General features: G+C 38.3%; 1 protein-coding gene across 1 annotated transcript; it reads left to right on the top strand.

Moving 5' to 3' along the window:
* Positions 1-32: 32 nt before the first annotated feature.
* On the top strand, positions 33-16,798 carry LOC137284116 (dentin sialophosphoprotein-like). Its single transcript, XM_067815796.1, has 6 exons — positions 33-69; positions 7,463-7,513; positions 9,069-9,164; positions 10,250-10,862; positions 11,585-13,570; positions 15,741-16,798. Exons 1-6 carry the CDS (start codon positions 52-54, stop codon positions 15,845-15,847), a joined length of 2,871 nt encoding a protein of 956 aa, XP_067671897.1. The 5' UTR covers positions 33-51; the 3' UTR covers positions 15,848-16,798.
* Positions 16,799-18,768: the final 1,970 nt, after the last annotated feature.

Here is an 18,768-nt window from a genome sequence, read left to right as displayed (position 1 = left end):
TATGAAACTATTCTTTTCTTAATTTTGGCTGCGATCCTTCAGATCTTCAAAATGGCGTCGGACGAAGAGGTACTCACTTTTCACTGTGTCAAACTTTAACACCCCTTTTTCTATGATATCATTGCGATGTTGTCTACAAATATTAGTAAAAACACATTTTAAAATTTCATTTTTGACCAATCAGTGTTCTCTAGATCCAATATTTACGTAAATGTTTCCGGCCTTGTGCTAACACTAGGAATCTTGAAGCAGAAAACGAATTGCGTCCCGCGAGTTCATGCAGTCATGGTGCTTTTAACTCGACAACTCGTAACGGCAGATTTGATCGTAGGCAACTAACTTTCACATCATTTAGTGTTGCTGTATACGTTCAGGCCACGTTCAGTACCTGGACTTAGTATCCGATACAGTTCACAATAGTAGCATTCGGAGTACAACTCTGTTTGATTGAATTGTATATTCCGGTGAAGCTGAAGGGGTCGTTGTTGGCACAGGCACTACAGAAATGTACCCTATTAAGCCTAGCCAAACTAAATTTACAAAAACGTACCCGCATCGGGAACATGTGGCTCATACGACAGTATGAGTGTTTTAATCACGACAATAATGACAATTTTCCATGTTCATATATGACAGGTGTTAGTGGGAACAGTTTGGAAACAGCACTTTCAGGACATCCAAAACTTTTGCTCATGAGAGCAGTGCTGGATCTGTACGGAAGTATGTCACCCCAATTGTAGACAGTCAACATAAGGGAGACTGTCAATTTTCTGTGAAACGGAGAGATCATTAGTCTGATATTTTACAAGTGACTTTTGAATGAAGGTATATTGCTTTTCTTGACAACCTCGCGCTGCCATGTTGAACATTTCCGCAGTTTGACATTCAGAAATCTAAGTTCATGTTCAAGAAACAAGTTTCATCGCGATGCAGAGTGGGATTGCCCTAGGGTATATTTACTTGGACTGCTGGCTAGCGACCAGTTATTGTCACGTACCAGTTATTGCCACTTCCTCGATATAGCGCATGCGCATATCTGACCATGTCAGTTTCATTGCTTTTCCAAGAGGAATTTTCAGATAGATATGGCTACCTAAAGCTTTTCCATGGTAAGTAAACAAATATTCAAACCAATAGATAGAAGTTTGTTTTTCTCTGAAATTGTAATAGCAGGGGGGAGGTTGTCACATGATCGACAGGGTGACGTATAACTTGTGTTTCTAGTTACAAAGTAACATTTTCCTATATGGTTTTTGTATAAAATTTCACATAAAAGATAAATACAACTCCACTTGAACATGTTCATGATGTAGTCAACCAGTGAAACGAATCGCTGAATCGCTGCATTGTCAGCTGTCGGCTTCAATGGCTTATAGCAGACGATATTGGGTACTGAGCGACAGGCGATGAGTTAATATATGAATTTCTTCTCATATTTGAAGCATATTATTGTAACGAATATAGAAATAATGGTGAAAGTACAAAAACTCACCTTTGACTGTAGAATTTTAGACACATATTCCAATGTTTTAGTTCTCGACCCGAGACTTCTGATGATTGTAGCAGACAACTGGTACAATGCACAACACTTTGTATAAGTATTATCCGAATGGTAGAATGCACATGAACATGAACAATACCCAATGTAATTACAGTTTAGTTCACTCAAACACAGCAGTTACATTAAACGGTGGTCACATTAGACATTGATCACCATGCAGAGATACAGATTTGAGCGCCAGGCTCAGTAAACAAACTTAAAATGCTACATTCCTTAGGACAACTTTTATAAAAACTGTTTTAAGGATCATCATCTTTTTGATTTGTAAAGAAAATTTTTGCTATTTCAACTTACACTAAACCATGTGAAAGAAAGTTTGGCGTGAATATGTTTATGAATTTATAAAATGAGGAGATAAGAAAGTCCATGTCTCCCTGTACTATTTCATACAAATTAAGCATGCATCGGGATTGATATATTAATCCTATTATGATATTACATTCATGTACATGTTTCATTCTCCCAGAATAATACTAGGATTACGCATATGAGAAACGTTTCAAAACAATTTCATTTCTTTCTATTTGTAGATGTTGACTGTTTAAAAAAGTAAGGAAGCAATATGATCAAACAAATTTGTCCATCGCAGTAAAATATGTAGGGGAGGGGAAAGGAACTATTGCAGGAACGTCCCATATTTTCGGCATGCCATGGAAAACTTTAAATGATCACGTTAAGGGTAAAGCAAAAAAGGCCTTAGGCAGTAAACCAGGGCCTCAGGCATTGCTTACAGATGAAGAAGAAGAAAGCATGACAAACTGCCTAGTTTACATGGCTAACCAAGGCTTTTCATTAACTAGATCAGTAAGCAGATCGTTCATAACTACGATTATGCAAAGATCTGGAAGACCCTCGTTTGCAGAGGCTGCGGAATCGGAGCACTGGTTCCGAAAGTTTCTAGCCGGCATCCCCATCTCCAAAAGAGACGTCCGGAATGTCAAGACAGGTCCAGGACAAGGATGTCTAATCAAACAGTTATGGACCAGTACTTTACTCTTCTCGATCAAACATTGAACAGACTTGGTATTACTGATAAAGATTTTTAATGTAGGAGAGTCCGGCTTTTCTGGTAAAGAGATGGGCCGTGAGAGAGTGACCACAGCTGGGGGGAGCATGCATACCAGCAGTCGCTTTCGACTTCAGATCACATTACAGGAACCGTCACAGTCTGTGCCAGTGGCAGAGTTCTACCAACAATGGTAGTTTATGTTAAGTCCCTCCCACATAGGAACTACAAAGAAGGAGTGTCAGGTGACTGGCTATTCGCTGTGTCAGAATCTGGGTGCATGGATACAGAATTATTTACAGATAGGCTCACCAAAATCTTTGTGCCCAACTGTGGCAAGGCCCATACTTTTGATTGTAGTCAGTCATGATTGTCACGTCCAACTAGAGGTGCTAGAGATTGCAAAAGAAAATGAAATAGAATTTCTTTGCTTGCCTCCCCATACAACACACATCCTCCAACCTGTCGATGTAGACATTTTTGAGCCCCTTGAAGCCAAATTCTCTCTGATTTGGCAACCAACCTTGGAATTGCCAATAGCCACATGGTTGTTGGAAAGGCTAGATTCCCATTCCTTCTGAACCATTCCATTGACCCAGTATGTTCCCCAGCGAGAGTCAAGGAATTGTTCAGGAATACTGGGATCTATCCATTTGACCCAGGGGCTATTGACAAATCCCAGCTTGTTGCCCCTACATTCATGGCTAGGTCAACCACTAATACACAGCTCCAAATGTCAAATTCAACCAAAGAAACACAATCAAAATGTCCCAGTCACAACCCCACTCTTGTGCAACATGTGGAAATTTTCTCATAAACCCACTTGTTACTTCTCGTCTTATCCCCACATATCTGGGCATGATTCTTCAACCCCCAAAGACTGCTGTCCCAAAGAAAAGTACCAAGGCAATAAAGGTTGCACATGTAGTTACAGGTAACGAATTGATGGAAAGTATGCGAGAAAAAGAAGAGAGAAAAGGAGAAAGGATGACATGAAAGGAAAAAGTGAGGAAAGACAGTCGAAAAAAGCCGAGAAATAAAGAGAAAATGCAGAGAGAGCAAAGGAGAAATGAAAGGGCCATGTTGAGGATGGAGATTCAGAGAGAGAAAAGGGTTGAAAGAGGAAAGGTTGAAGCAAAGAAAGGAAAAAATGAAAGGAGAGCAGCAGAGCAAGCGTCTGAAAGGAGAAGCACAAGGAAGAGAAAAGCGCGAGAGTATGAAGGGTATGAGAGTGAGAGTGATCACAAAACTGTGTGCAAGAAGTGTGAGCTGCAGAATCCAATTGGTGAGAGTGAGTGTGAGACTGAATGGACAACGTGTGACAGGCGTGAGGAGTGGTTTCATGTTGGGTGTGTGGGAGGATGGATGGAACAGTTTTGTGCAGTGTGTGTGTAATTGAATAATAACGCCCACACCCACACCCTAAAAATAAATGGATCACTTGTTTACTGCTGTCCTCTGTAACACTGATATCATGATGTGTTTGGAGAGCTAATTAACATTGTCAGTTATTTACCTTGTTCTTCTTACTGACATCTGGCATGTGCTATTCTGCTCAGATTTCAATCCTCGTCAGTTGATTTTTTTATGTACTTGCTTAATGTGAATATTAATAATGAAATAAAACAACACTTAACAGATTTGTATATTGTTTCAAAGGACTCAAACTAAAACAAATTCCATAACAATCATCCAGTTATTTCATTGAAACTTTGTAATAACATCGACCACAACAAAACACTTAAAGTCGTTTACTTCTTTTAGTTTAAAATAACAACAAACAGATACAAATCTTATTTAAAAATGATAATATCAACTGTATTCATTTTATTCTACAAACGTCTACCAATCTATTGGAATATGTATGTGTTTTGTCTACAAAATTCACCAACAGTCAATACAAGTTACTATAGAGAGGAAATACATCTGTTGGTCCAAGATTGGAATATCAGAGTTGCATGCTTAAAACTTAAATAATCTGGTGTGATTTACATTTAGGTTTCCTGTCAGTAACATATCCACAAATAAAATTTCAGTTCGATCTGACAATTGGAAACAATTCAATGAGGTGAAAACAACGTCTGATATCAGCATTCGTCCACATTCAAGATGTGTAGAGTTCGCTCTATCAAATTTCATTTTTAAGATAAAATACCATTTATGAAATGTGCTCAGTATTGCAAGGTTAGAAAGACAAGTTATATACAAATTTTATGTAATATTTGGTGAATAACGTGAAATATTCGAAAGTGGCGATATCTGTTCCTGTTAGTTGTTTGGAAAGCACAATATGTACTACCGTGCTTCCTGTTGGCCGCATAATAGAAAAACATGATCGGCGACTGTAAACAAGCAGGATACATCGGTGAATAGCTAATCTATCATCATGAAAACTTTTATTTCATTTGGTTCAGGAACTACTGGTGAAATTGCGAAAAGCCGCTAAAATATGGCAATAACTGGTCCCAAGCCAGTAGAGTACATTTCTGTATACAGAAAGGTACCTAGGGTACGTTTCTGTAATACCCGTGCTGACAGTGACCTCTTGAGCTCAAGTGAACTATCAATCTGCAATATTCAATGTTTTTGCCTTGGGACAAGAATCTATCCATAAGCCAACACACTTAGCAAAAACACTTGAAATAATTCTACAACAGGCATAACAGCTGTGCCCTGTATACCTATTCCAGATCCATTTGCATTCAACTAATGAGGTCTGCTGACAGTCAATCAGTAATTTCACTCTTCTGTTATTTCTTAAGGTCACATGCAATCAAAAAGTTGGGCATATTAATACACAGTTATCACTTACGCATGATATATAAAATGCATTGCTGATTGAGAAGGAACAAATAAACAAAATTATAAGCATATAATCGCAAATCAAAAGTGCAATATTTTGTACTTGGGTTTACTTCCCTAGAAACGAAGCTGCCGCGATACCAAACCCAGTCAGAGCTGGAGGGTGTGCGCTCAAGTCTAACAAAGCCTTTTCAATGACCACTGGTTCATTTGCTGATACGCTTAGTCGGCTTTTTGCTTATGGCGTAAGCCTGATGGGTGTTAATTTCAAATTTCAAGTGGTCAGTGATTGAAGTTGTGCCTTACGTACTGTCAGGCAGGCCAAACATAAAGGTGTGAATAAACCAGCCATCAAGTTTTCTCTCTGACAGAGTCTGCTTATCACCATCAACGTGTTTTTTGTTTTGCTTATTTTATGAAATGAGTAGATTATTTATTTGTTTGTGTACTCAACCAAGATTAGACTACTGCTCACAACCTCATACTCCAGGCATGCATACTGTTTCAAGCTCTGCGAACCTATTCACTGCACATATGTTTTGAGTGTAGAGCAGCATAGTTAGTGAAACCATCTTTTCCCTCATTGTTGGGGGAAAATTAATGAATCGTTGGAACTCTGATGTCACAAACTTTTTTTTTCCCCCAACTTTATAGGGTGAATTGGCATTTTTGATGATTTGTTTTGGTAAGTGTATACTGAAAGGTATCAGTATCAGCAAAGTTGTGTTTTACATTGCATGTGACCTTTAATAATAAAGTCAAGTATACAAGACTTAAAATAATACAGCTGATTTGTGTATTACAAAAAATGTGCTTCATTCAGTCTCTGAGAAAGGTTTCTGTCAGGTTTTACCTCTGAGAAAAGGAATGAAAACAGTGGGCGTAGAACTGGCTGTGACATTTGTCACAAGTCTAGACCCCTAAACCCCTAGATACTCTGGACCTAGTTGTATCAAATTTTAATATAGCATAAACATTCCACTAAATGTTCATGAAGTAAAGTGCCATTAAATTCAGTTGTGAGAAAGCTCACTTTGGCATTTGTGTTCATGTATTTTCCAAAACATCCCAACCAATTCTTGTTACATTGGGGACATTTCAGAATTATTTAGATCACAGCTGTCGAAATACTTGTTTTTTTTCCAAGGTTTAGCTGTAAGAATGCCATTTTGAGAGACAACCGAGAGTAACGCTTACATGTTCAGGTCAGGGAAATGTGGGAAATACTTACAAGAGTCCAAGAAATTAAAGAAAATATTTCCATTAGGACATCATTAGATAATGATATGCTAATAAGTGTTTGATACAAATGTTTTTCATGATGCTATTAACTAAAGATGCATTAAGGATTTATTGTTTCATTAGAGTTTAATGCTGGCATTAGTTAAAGGTCACATGCAACGTAAAACACAACTTTGCACATTCTTACCTTTTGGTATGTACTTACCGAAAAAAATCATCAAAAATGCCAATTCAACCTTTACAGTTGAAAAAAAACGTGATGAAAAAAGCCTGCAAATTCAGAATTCAAGCGTACAGGGGGAAATGTGGTTTCAAAAGCTGTGCTGCTCAGTGGTCATAATGCATGCACAGAGCTCAAAACAGTATGCCAGAGTATGAGGTAGTGAGCAGTAGTCTATGCTTGGTTGTGTACACAAACAAATGATAATCTACTCATTACATAAAATAAACAAAAACATGTTGACTGGGATAAGCAGACTCTGTCAGAGGGAAAACTCAATGCCTGGTTTATTCACACCTATATGGCTGCTTGTCTGTCTGATAGTGACAATATGCAATGCACAACTTGCGATTATATGCTTATAATTCTGTTTACATATATTTGGTTTTTCTCAGCAATTGATTTTGTATATGATGAATAAGTGATAACAGTGGTTTAATTTTGTTTGATATTTTGGTTGCATGTGACCTTCAATAAAGCAATGATACAATCGTTCCTGATTTTTATTTATGTTCTCTTTGATTGTCTTCCATAAATTCCTGAATTCTGTATTTGACTCTTAATGTCCATTTGGTTTGGGGTTTTTTTCACATTGTTTCAATAAAAATAAATCTGATTTGTATGATTTCAGGATGAAGAATTGGCAGCGTTGAGATTTGCTGCACTGGCGTCTATGAAAAATGTAATTTTTGCTCCCATCCATAAAACTTCATGATAATTCTGTGATTATCCATCATGTCTTATATTTCTATTCCATTGTGATATGGACCCTTGAAGGTCACTGGGTAGAAAAGGCCTTCAGGAAGCCATGCTTGCCATAAAAGGTGACTAATCTGTCATAAGAGGCAACTAAAGGGATCTTGTGGTCAGGCTTGCAGACTTGGTTGACACATCATTAGTTATCTCATGCTGTTGATCTCTGGATTGTCTGATCCAGACTTGATTATTTACAGACCACCGCCATATAGCTGGAATATTGCTGAATGCGGCGTAAAACTAAACTCACTCACTTACTCCATTGTGATATGCATGGTCTTCAAACATTCATCAACAAGCCTTAACCTGCTCGAGTGATGTCACTATTTTCATCTCCTGTATCAATAACTTGGCTGTAATGGCACCAAACTGAAAGTTGAACTATACTGCCAGTGACAAATAACAATGTTGTGTTTAGGATTACACTTCTATGAAGTACAAGTTTGAGTACCTGTACTTGCTGGGGCTAAGTCAGATCAAGGATTCAAACCCACACTGTGAGAGTGAGGCAGTAACTCACCAGCACACAACGCCACTCGGTGACTGAAACTTCATGCATTGATTAAGCTGCTGACTGTATGTGGTGGTACTTTGTTGTCTCGACTCTCAGAGTTTGGGTCGAATCCCAAAACCCAAAAAGGAAACAAGAATTTGGACTTTGCAAAGAAAGTGTAATTTCATGTGTAACATTTGTTTCCTTTGACCACTTTCTAAAACTTATTTACAAACAAAACTACTTCTAAAATGAACCTCTTACTAAAAAGGATGTTATATATTAAGACTGCAAAGTTCCCAGTTGTATTTTGAGATGCTTTATGAGTTCATTTGCACGAGTTGAGTAACTGTGATCTTACAAAATATTTCCCCTGTTTGTTTGATTTGATGACTCAGTGTTTTGTCTTTCGAATGGGTACCAAAGATTTATCAATATGGTAATTTTTGGTATGCGAACAGATTGAGCATGGTTGAAGGAATAGGATAAATGTGAAGCTTTAAATGTGTTCAGTATGTGCAAAATGTGGCCCTTTTCACTATTCTTTTTACAGGTTTAGATTGACATGTATTTCATTTACTGATCTAAGTGGACCTAGCAAAAGCTAATGGAACTCCTGCTTTTGAGAAGTGGTTGAAGTTTAATGTTTATTTACAGTTGTAGGGGCAGTGAGGTAGTCTAGTGGGTTAAGCATTTGCTTGTGATGCCTGAGACCCCAGTTTGGGGTCACAGTATGCAAAGTCCATTTCTGGTGTCCCCAGCCATAATGTTGCTGAAACACTGCTAAATCTAAACTCACCCACCCACCCATTATTTACAGTTGTATTTAACTAACTAATGTAAAGACAGTGGATCATTATCAAATACTATTACTTACATTTACAGTTAAGATTTACTAACAATCAATGTCAATATCAAGTAAAAATAGTGTCCATAATAATGTAGAGACTGTCTACCATCTGGACAAGGCATGTTGCTGTGTTGACAGAAGCAGAAGCCTGTGGTGGAAGAGGATGAAGATCTGAAAGCCTTGAAGGAAGCAGCTCTGAAGACACTTGAGAAAACTCTAGTCAATCCAAGTGTGGTAATTACTTTTGTTTCAGAATTATACAGCGACTCACTAAATGTTCCATGTGGTAGGGGTGTATTGATGGGTGTATCCTGTTGTACAGGATTCAATGTTGCTGTATACTGCATTTTCAAATGAGCACAAGCATTTTGGTATACCATTAATCATACAAATTGCTATGGACCACATCTGCATCATGGCTCATTCATTATGTCATGAGATGATATAGCTGATAGATGTTGATTTATGGAACTCAGCTAAAATAATTGTCACACATTTTAAATGAAATTGCCCAAATCAAATTGATCAAATTAGTGCATACTGAAATGGCGTGCTTATAATATTTTAAAGTAAAAGTACCCTTGCATGCATACAAATAAGACTCATGATTTGTTTAATGGAAAGTATCATTCCTTTGACCAATTCAAATGATTTAAAAACTTGTTTTTGCACCACATCAAACTATCAGTGTCACTCTCAATCTCTCTGCTTACATGGGCATGGGCATTTTGGAATGCTAGTGCAGTGTCTGGCTTAGGATAACACTTTCTGGGTTAGCAGAAGACAGTATCTATCAAGCCATGTCAGTGTCAGAAGAGAGAATATATATTAAGCATGTTTTAACCAGCTGCTTTGAAGTACATGTGTAAGAATAATTCACCAAAAGATTCTAGTCAAAATGAATCCAAACTATTGAGCAAATTTGAAACTGATTGGTCTAGCATAAGACATGCAAACAATATTCTTCAAAGTTTTCACCCAAACAATATGATTCTGATACAAAGATGACCAGGGCAAAGCTTGTACACTCTTTGGTCATGCTGTAGCCTATGGTCCTATGGTACCCATAACACCTGTTTTTGTGGTTCACAAAAGTGGTAATCATCAAGGACTACTAAAGTTTGGTTCATCTTCCCACCTTAACCTGACTGGCCAAGATATAACTGAAATGTTGTTCAGAATTACATCAAGAACAAACCACACTTCCATGTGTCATGATCACCTACTTGTTCTGTCGACGTCAGTACTTTCTGTTTCAAGTCAAATTTCTTTTTGAAATAGGCTGATGTCATTGATTTAAGGCCAGTTTTACATTGCAGGCCTCTTGTACAGCTCCCCCAACTTCTGGGTCAGCCACCAACCTTGTGCAGCCAATACAGTCACACTCGCCAAACTACTACAACAGTCAGCCACCTAGCCAGTATATACACAGCCAGTATTCACAACCCCCACCAAACTACCATCAGATAGTCCAGTCCAGTGACTTCTACCACCAGCACAACTGCCACCCTTCCTACGGTAGAGGCCAGGCACCCCATGTGCATTCATCTGGAGGCAGGTCCCACAGAAGGAACGTTGGAAGGGGCAGTGTTTCAAGGAGTATTGCTTCTATGTCTAGTGTCAACAGAAGCAGTACTCCACCAGGGGTTGTTTCTCGTGGCGGTGCATCTAGAGCATCTGTATCCAGAGGGAGTGCCAGTCATGGAAATGCCCCAAGAGGATTACCTCCGCGTGGCAACAACCTGATTGTAATTAGCCCCATGCCAATGCAGGGTGAAGTATCACTCAGTGATAACAGATCTGTTGATCACACAGTGAATGCCATGCCAAAAGTTGAGACATCTAAACCAGTGCTGCTACGTCCACAGGATAAGTGGTGCTCAGGAACATCTGACAGCAACAGCATGACAGCCAGTCCCTCTAGGCCGAAAGGTATGAAAGTTTTGTCCAGTTCTGAAACAGTATTAGGTAGTTCTATCTGTGTATTACCTGGCTGTTTTTTAAAACACTGAAGGTTACTGTAATGGTACTGATCCTAGTTTAACCATATTTGAAGTCACAATAGTGTTATCGAAGTGTTGCCTCTGTGTAGTTCGTTGATTTTGAAGGTCTTGGACCGTGACTACACATATGGAATGCATTAAAATGGCAAGGAGGGAGTGAGTTTGGAGGGAATGGGACTAGGTTTTAGTGATTGCAATGTAGTTCATATTGGCACCCACACAACCTCTGTCTGGCAAAGGGCAGTATTGTAGCCTATGACCCAGGATGGAATCCCCATATTATGGTTAGAATGTGTGAAGCCCATGTCTGGTGTTCCCCACTGTGTTGCTGGAGTATTGCTGAAAGTGGTTTAAAACTGTCTCATGATGTCGAGACATCTTTTGATTACTAGTACTTGATGGAGAAACCCAGTAGTTGTAGTACATTTATTCTGAAAATTCAAATGGGGGTTAGATGCAATTTTCAAAGTAAGAACAGATACTTTTATAGACACCAACACTGAGAGACTTGCATTATGCGTAAATTCATTAAAGTAATAAGAGTGTAGAAAACCATAGCAGTTTAATTATGATTACCCTCAGGGCATTATCACAGTTTTGTTATTTTTAGACAAGTCCAATATGTCACACATATTTATGTCTATATTTCAGCTTCTGGGAAGTTCAGTAGATTTGATACAAGTGGCAGTGAAAGTGAAGAGGAGTCTGAAGAAGAAGAAGAAATAACTCCTCTTAAGTCGTCTGACAAGGAAAATGAATCTGATCAGAACAACAGTGACTCTGAAGTGGACAATGATAAATCCTCAGACTCTGACAGCAAGAGCGGGTTAAGTGATTATGAAAGTGACAGGTCCAAAGACAATGACAGTGCCAGTGACGAAAGCCTGAGTGAAGACAGTGACAATAAAGACCAGTCTGAGAGTGAAAAAAAAGATGACCATAAGACAGACAGTGATGTTAATCTTCAATCGGAGACTGAAGAGGAGAGAAATGAAAGACTTGAGACAGATAGATTACTTGAAGAAAGTATGGATCGCAGACAGGTATTTGGCAGCAGCTCAGGGAAGGAAGATGAGTCGCCTTTGAAGTGGACCACTAAAAATATTCTTGAGACTGTGACTACTGGGGATGTTCAAACAGCTAACTTTGATCTCTCACAAAAACTTGCACATCACAGAGCTAAGATGAAGGAGGAAAATTGTAACGAAAAGGTTGCAGGGGATCTGTCTGAAAAACTGACCAACCGCCGCAATCGACAACAAGATCTTGATCAGCCAAACTCAGCTACAGTCTCTGTAGCATCAAAAGATTTTGAAAACATCAAGATTCAGAAAGTGGTGGATGGAGATGAAGATGTGTTTAAGACAAATATGTCAGCAAATGAACTAAAACGGTTAGAGGCCAGGAAGAGAAAATTTGAAGGGTCTCCTGTGTCTGGGATCAGTGAAGTGAAAAAGACAATTTCATTGAAGGGAATTGTGCCACGGTCTAAGAAGAGACCAAAGGAATATCGTGAATCTAGATCAGTGTCTCCTGTGCCTAAACGTTATTCAAAAGACTTTGAAAGGTATGAGAAGAGGAAGGCTTCTAAGACACGAAGGAAAAGTGGATCCAAAGAAAATCATGAAGTAAAGCCTCATAGAGAAGACCGACAAGGAAAAGAGAGATCTGACTGGAGGCCTAAGACAAGAGACAAAAGTAATAGCATGATTGTGGAAAGTAAGAAAACAGAAGTTACTGCCAATACATCAGATGATTCAATATCTGACATTGACGTTGAAATAAGTGGCAGTGAAAGTGATTGTGAAGAAGGCAGGGCATGGAGGAAGGGTGAAAATAAGAACAGGATAGGTGTGAACAGAAACAGAAGCCGACCAGTCCGACACACTACCGAACGTTTTGATAGCTGGCAAAGACAAGGTCGTCATGGCAGCCCTCCAAGTCAACGCAACCATTTGGCTAACAGAAGACGTCAATTTAGGGACCCCCAAAATGATGTTCCATCCAAACACCAAAGAGGTGGTGGAAGGCAGCGAAGCGTGGAACTGTTGGGTGAGAGCGAGAGCGATTCTGATGGACCAAGACTGCCCAGCAGTATTGTGATGCCAAATAGTAAAAAGGAAACTGACATCTGGAAGAGTAAATCTTCAAGGTTAAAAGAGAGTAATAACTCAGACAATGAAAACTCTGATTCAGAATTGACATCCTTGAAGAAATCAAATTCTGATTATATTAACAGACGAATCATTTCTTCTGATCCTGGGAGGAGAAAACAAAACAGAAGGTCCAGAAAGGTGACAGCTGACTTTGATGACCACAGTAAAGTAACTATAAAGGCAAATTCCACTAAGGAACATTCCGAAAGAAAAGCTAAGTTTGAGGCTAAAGATAGGAACTCTTTGAGTGTGACAGTTGACTCGGAAAAAGAAATTTCATCCAGATATCGTGCATCTGTCCATGACCGATTAGGTCGTCAGCTACTTCAGTCTAATTCAGAATCAGTTAAGTTGAAAGTCAGCTATGGTGGTGCTGATGCCAAACAGAAGAGTACAGAAGATGGGAAGCATGTTCTTGATGATCTGGAGTCCACAGAAATGAAGCAAGTCTTGGCAGAAGAAGCATCAGAAGATTCTCCACGTATGTTATGTCCTTTGAGATTAGAGAGTCCTGGTTTGGGGGAAAGTTTGGGATATATGCGAACAAGTTAAAGTGCCATGAGCATAGACAGTTTTTGCTGTTCATGTAACTTGAACTTGTTTGATTTGGTAACTGTCCTGCTGAACTTTGAAATATTGTATTTGTGCACTGTGTTTGATTTTATCTTTGTCGTGTTAATTCTGTATATTGATGCTTGGAAACTTGAAATAATGAGAAAAAACATAAATGACAGATTTGTTGTTAAAAATTGAAATAGTTCTAGCTGAGTAGTATCATATGACAGTGCTTCAGGAACAGTGTATGGTTGCAGGCAGTGACGGAAAGTTTGAGTTAAACCACAGGGTGTTTCCTGGCATAACAGCCATGGTGTTTATAAGTACCTTTTCAACACTTCATCATGGGTATATGATAGTCATGTTATAAACAAGAAACAAGGTACACCACAAGTTTTGTCTGCATATTGTGTTATGGATAAAGTAGTTTCCTTTCTCTTATTCCTGTAGTTTACAAATTATGAATAAATCTCAACATTGTCTTTGAATTTTGTGTTGAGAAAGTGAGGGCATTATTTTAAGTGATGATTTTTGCTTGATATTATTTGGAGTATAATATGCATTTTCAAGGATGTATCAAATCATGTCTCCTAGCAAATTCAACTGAGATTTTAGTTTGCTCATTCTCAGTAGTTTTGGGATAATAAAGGGAAGTAACTCTTCATAGTCTTGTTGCTTGTCCATATATGGACTGGAAAAAATATGAAGTTTGAAATGGAATAAGGTTTGTGAATTTATTAAAAAAATTTTTATTAATTTTGTACTTTCAAAGGTGAAACATTACCTTAAACTATGAAGATGATTACAAATACATATATATACTGTCAATGTATTAATTATTATCCATTGCTTATCAGTACTGGTTGGATTTATTTATGTTTCTCTGTTAAAATTTCACCATGGATTTGATCCCCCATATTTTCGAGAATGATTAGTGTTTCATTTTACCTATTTTTCGTGGAGACATTTAACTAGTATGGTATGATGACCTTTACAGGAATGTTTACGGTGCAATAGTGTGTATTTGTGTGAAGATATAGTGTATATCTCAGTGTTAATATGTCATCACCATGAATTGGTCATTCACTATTGTGACTACACAGACAACCATTGCAACAATCTTTCTGAAACCTTCCACATATGGCCTTTTGTCATATATGCAGTATTAATTACCAGAAATCATTTAACTATCTTGATCATTTTATTTGCATGAAAAGTTGTTTGTGAAAAAAGTAACTTTATTTCTACCATTGAAGAATTTGAATGCCTTTCGTATACATGCATATGTACCTAATGATGATATTGATTGTCACTGATTAAAAGAAGTGAATGTATTACCTTTGATGGGGAAAAGGCCTAACAACCTTCTACCATCATGTTCTGTGTGAGACACTAAGACATGCAGAACATCAAGTAGTACAAATACTACTAAGTAGTTTTTATGCTACTCATTAACACTCAGGGTTGTGTACATGTTTTGGTGACTTCTTCATATATTCATTGGACATGCAGAGGTTGATGGCATTGCTTCTGTTGAATGATTACATTTTCAGTAATTAAATCATTGGTTTTCTATTCCGTTCAGAAGAATGTCTGGAACTTCTGACAAACATATCAGTGCATATGAGTGCAGGTCCAAAGAGGTTGCCTCATGTGCCATTGTTTTTAACAGATTCCCCTACCTGTTGTCCAGTGTGTTTGCCACAGATTGCTGGCTGTAAGTCAGGAACATGCACAATATCCCACTGTGTGGCCTGTGGCCCAGGGCGTAACATGGCTCAGGTACATGGCTCTACCTGAAGAGACATTGTTATTCCGTGTATTTGACATAGTATTTGTATATATGATGTTATGCGAATCTAGACTCACTTCTTCGAGCTGTTACTGTTTACATGTTCGTTATAATTGTGGAATTACTGTTGTTGAAATAGACCTGTTGTATTACTCCAAATGTTTTCATGGCAGGCTGTGCTGATGTGGACCATTTTGATACAGATTGTCAGCATTAATACTTTGCCCACAATGCTATATCCTGGTCTGTATTGAATACATGTTGAAGATGATATCTACATGCTAAATGGTTTACATTCTTATAGAAGCAGATGATGAGCTAGAGCGACGCATCCAGAGAATCAAGGAGAAGAATGCAGCTATCCTGAAGCGACAAGAGGAAGTGCGCCAGGATAAAGAACGATATGGCTAGACACAGTGATATTGGTAGATTCAGTGATAGGTGGTAATGATGAGCATGAAGTTTGTTCTGGTTGCATGAGTAGAGAATACTGAAAGGAGGAGCAGAGTGAGAGGGGTGTGTAATCAGTAGAAATAATATTGATAGAATGGACACAAGGTTGACTTTGTATGACATGCTAGCAGTGCTACAAATCTTTGTATAAAGCAGTATAGTATAACAATGTCAAAGCATTTTACTGATCGCTGTTAAGTGTAACTGAATATTAGGGACTAATCTTGTAATGTTATAACTGATGAAAGCTACATTTTACCATGTTCAAATCTAAATGGTAAGATGTTAAAAGATTGTTGTTTGGAATGTTACTGTCAAAGAATATCTTCCCTTAATTGTACACCTGCCAACTTCTAAACTGGATTTTCTGACTGGAAAAAACTAGGAAATAGGTCAAGTACAAAACTTGGTATTGCTTTTGGAGAATCAAAGGAATGTTTTTTCATTGACATTTGTGCTAACTTCATACTGTCATATTGTGTTTTGTCATATCAGGGATCATTTAAGTAGCAGGTACTATGCTGGCGTGTCAGTAATTGTACAGTAATGGTATCCATGGAAAATAGTGTTATTACTTGGATCCTCCCAGGTGTGAATGAATGTTTTCAATAGTAGTGTTATTTTTGTTATCATTTATGCTACTCCATCAGGTCGTGTCATTGCATATTCTTTCAGTAACTATTTATCCACTTAATCTGAACAAGTGTCTAAGATAATCTAAGATAGTCATTTTCATCAATACTTATGTTTCATCAGTCATCGTATTGAATTACTTCATGGAAATAAACTTTGATCTGACGTTCATGATGTCAAGTGCTACTTTTAGATGGATCAGAATGAATCTGTACAGAAAATTTGTACTTGTCACTGTGTCATGCGTGATGCTGACTAATAAAAACATCATTTTTATGAACTGTTTTGTGATTATTTCCAGGAGAAAGATTATATATTAAGTATGTATCTATTCCTATTCTTACACAACCTCAATTTACTGACTGTATTTATGTACAATCCGGCATTGATAATACTCTTTAAACAATTTAGATGTAATAAACTGGATAATTAAGTACGGTCACATTTTTATAATCATAATTTCACATGGGCTTAATTAAATAAAGGAGTCATTCTAGAGACCATGTTAACTTTGTATACCTTCTTCTTTGTGGTAGATTTAACTTGGGAAGAAGACTAAGAAGACACAGGAGATTATGTGATGATACAACATCTCCAAACGTTTCACAGAAGGGTATTTGTGGGAAAGTCTCACCCTGCAGTAGTAAGCCAAAACCCACGTCTGCAACTTTGAGCAGCTGTCGAGGGGTCTTGCTAGGCATTTTTTGACAAGCATTTTACTCAGAATCATATTGTTTTTGGACCAACATCTTTGCCTAGCTATGTGGAATGGTTCATGAAATGAGCTAATTTCAATGGTTATAACTTGAAGAACGATGAGAAGCTGACCCTGCCTCTGTTGCAACGCACATACTTGATTCTATATTTCCTAAACGTCCATCTACCTATGTGGATTTCTACAAGTTGATGATGTCACCCACTGTCAAGATGTCTATTCAAAGATTTAAAGAAAGGGAACAAGTTAATGGTTATGGAGATACACCATATATCTTCCAACAAGAAAATGTTACGTTTGTGTGCGAGTGGGACAGGAGAGGTAGCAGTTTTCTGCCATACAGCTGACCGCTGATGTGCACAACAACCCCAAAAGTTCAGATTTCCAAGAAAAAAAACATTTAAAAGAGGATTCCTTTCAGACCTCAAAGTGGGACGATGCATCATCACATCCGACCAAACTATGGACAGCCCAAGAAAGTTTGCTCTAACGTACACCGTTAGTAATCCTTGATGCTTAATGTCGTGTTCTGCCATCACTGCACAGATAAGGGCTCAACAGTCCTCTTCCTGAGAACTAGAACTAAACACATATTTGTGACATTTGGACGAGTGGGTGAAAGCGTTCCAACGCGGCCTTGAAACTAAGTTACATAATGCCATTAATGCTAGATGCCATAGGTGCGCAAAGACACTAAGAGAAGAGAATGTACACTCCAATGTCAAGCGTCCAGTACATACGAGGGTTGAATGATATCCTCTGAGCGCCTATCTCTTTGTGGTGAAGAACAGCCTTCCTTTATGTTTTGCCTTTGTTGCAGCTCTCTTCCAGTATGACCATATTCTAATGCTAAGGCGACTTCCTAGTTACAACGAAAGGACTTGTTCTGTTGCCACACGTTTTGTGAATGCACGTTGGCAATAACGTCGTACAATGCACATGGCAAGAGAACCCTCACAGATGCAATTCCCCCAGCTCAATATGCATAAGTCAACGTGTATAACTTCTAAAGGGAAAGAATAACTGTGCACATCAAATTAAATAATGAAAATTCATTTGAAAAGTTATAAAAATAGCCCTAGATACACATGTAGCAAATCACTTTGCATGACATTTGATGGCACGTGACGCGCGTATCACGTGCATTTTGCACTCCATTTTTGCATGTTTTTTTTAACATCTGTGAAGTTCACTTGAATGACCCAAAATGAAGAAGCCAGACATTTTGGTGTCAACCAGCCGTCCACGCGTGACTTCACGTCAAGTCAGCAAGACAATCACATTCGGCTGACCCATCGAAGGCACCGACTGGAACCATTCTTGGCTTACGTCCAGTCAGTTAAAGGAATGTACGAAACGAACTGAGGCAGCAGAACACCCGGCCCTGCAAAACCTCCAATATTGCTCCAACGACAGGCACATCTCTTCTAGTACATGCAGAATCTACGGCATACGAGACAAGATTCGAAAGGTCTTGTTCACTGTCGAGTCTAGATTTCATCTGGACAACTCAGATGTAAGGACAAGGTAT

This window comes from Haliotis asinina, chromosome 5 (genome assembly GCF_037392515.1).
Source record: "Haliotis asinina isolate JCU_RB_2024 chromosome 5, JCU_Hal_asi_v2, whole genome shotgun sequence".
NCBI classification, from domain to species: Eukaryota; Metazoa; Mollusca; class Gastropoda; order Lepetellida; family Haliotidae; genus Haliotis; species Haliotis asinina.
Note: the sequence above shows the minus strand (reverse complement) of the source record. Positions and strands in the feature narration are given on the sequence as shown.

What these genes read in the sequence shown, in the direction of transcription:
- LOC137284116 (XM_067815796.1), top strand. An exon ending in CTCTAGTCAATCCAAGTGTG is followed by an intron (nt 9,165 to 10,249) that starts GTAATTACTTTT and finishes TTTACATTGCAG; the next exon opens with GCCTCTTGTACAGCTCCCCC. An exon ending in CAGTCCCTCTAGGCCGAAAG is followed by an intron (nt 10,863 to 11,584) that starts GTATGAAAGTTT and finishes TCTATATTTCAG; the next exon opens with CTTCTGGGAAGTTCAGTAGA.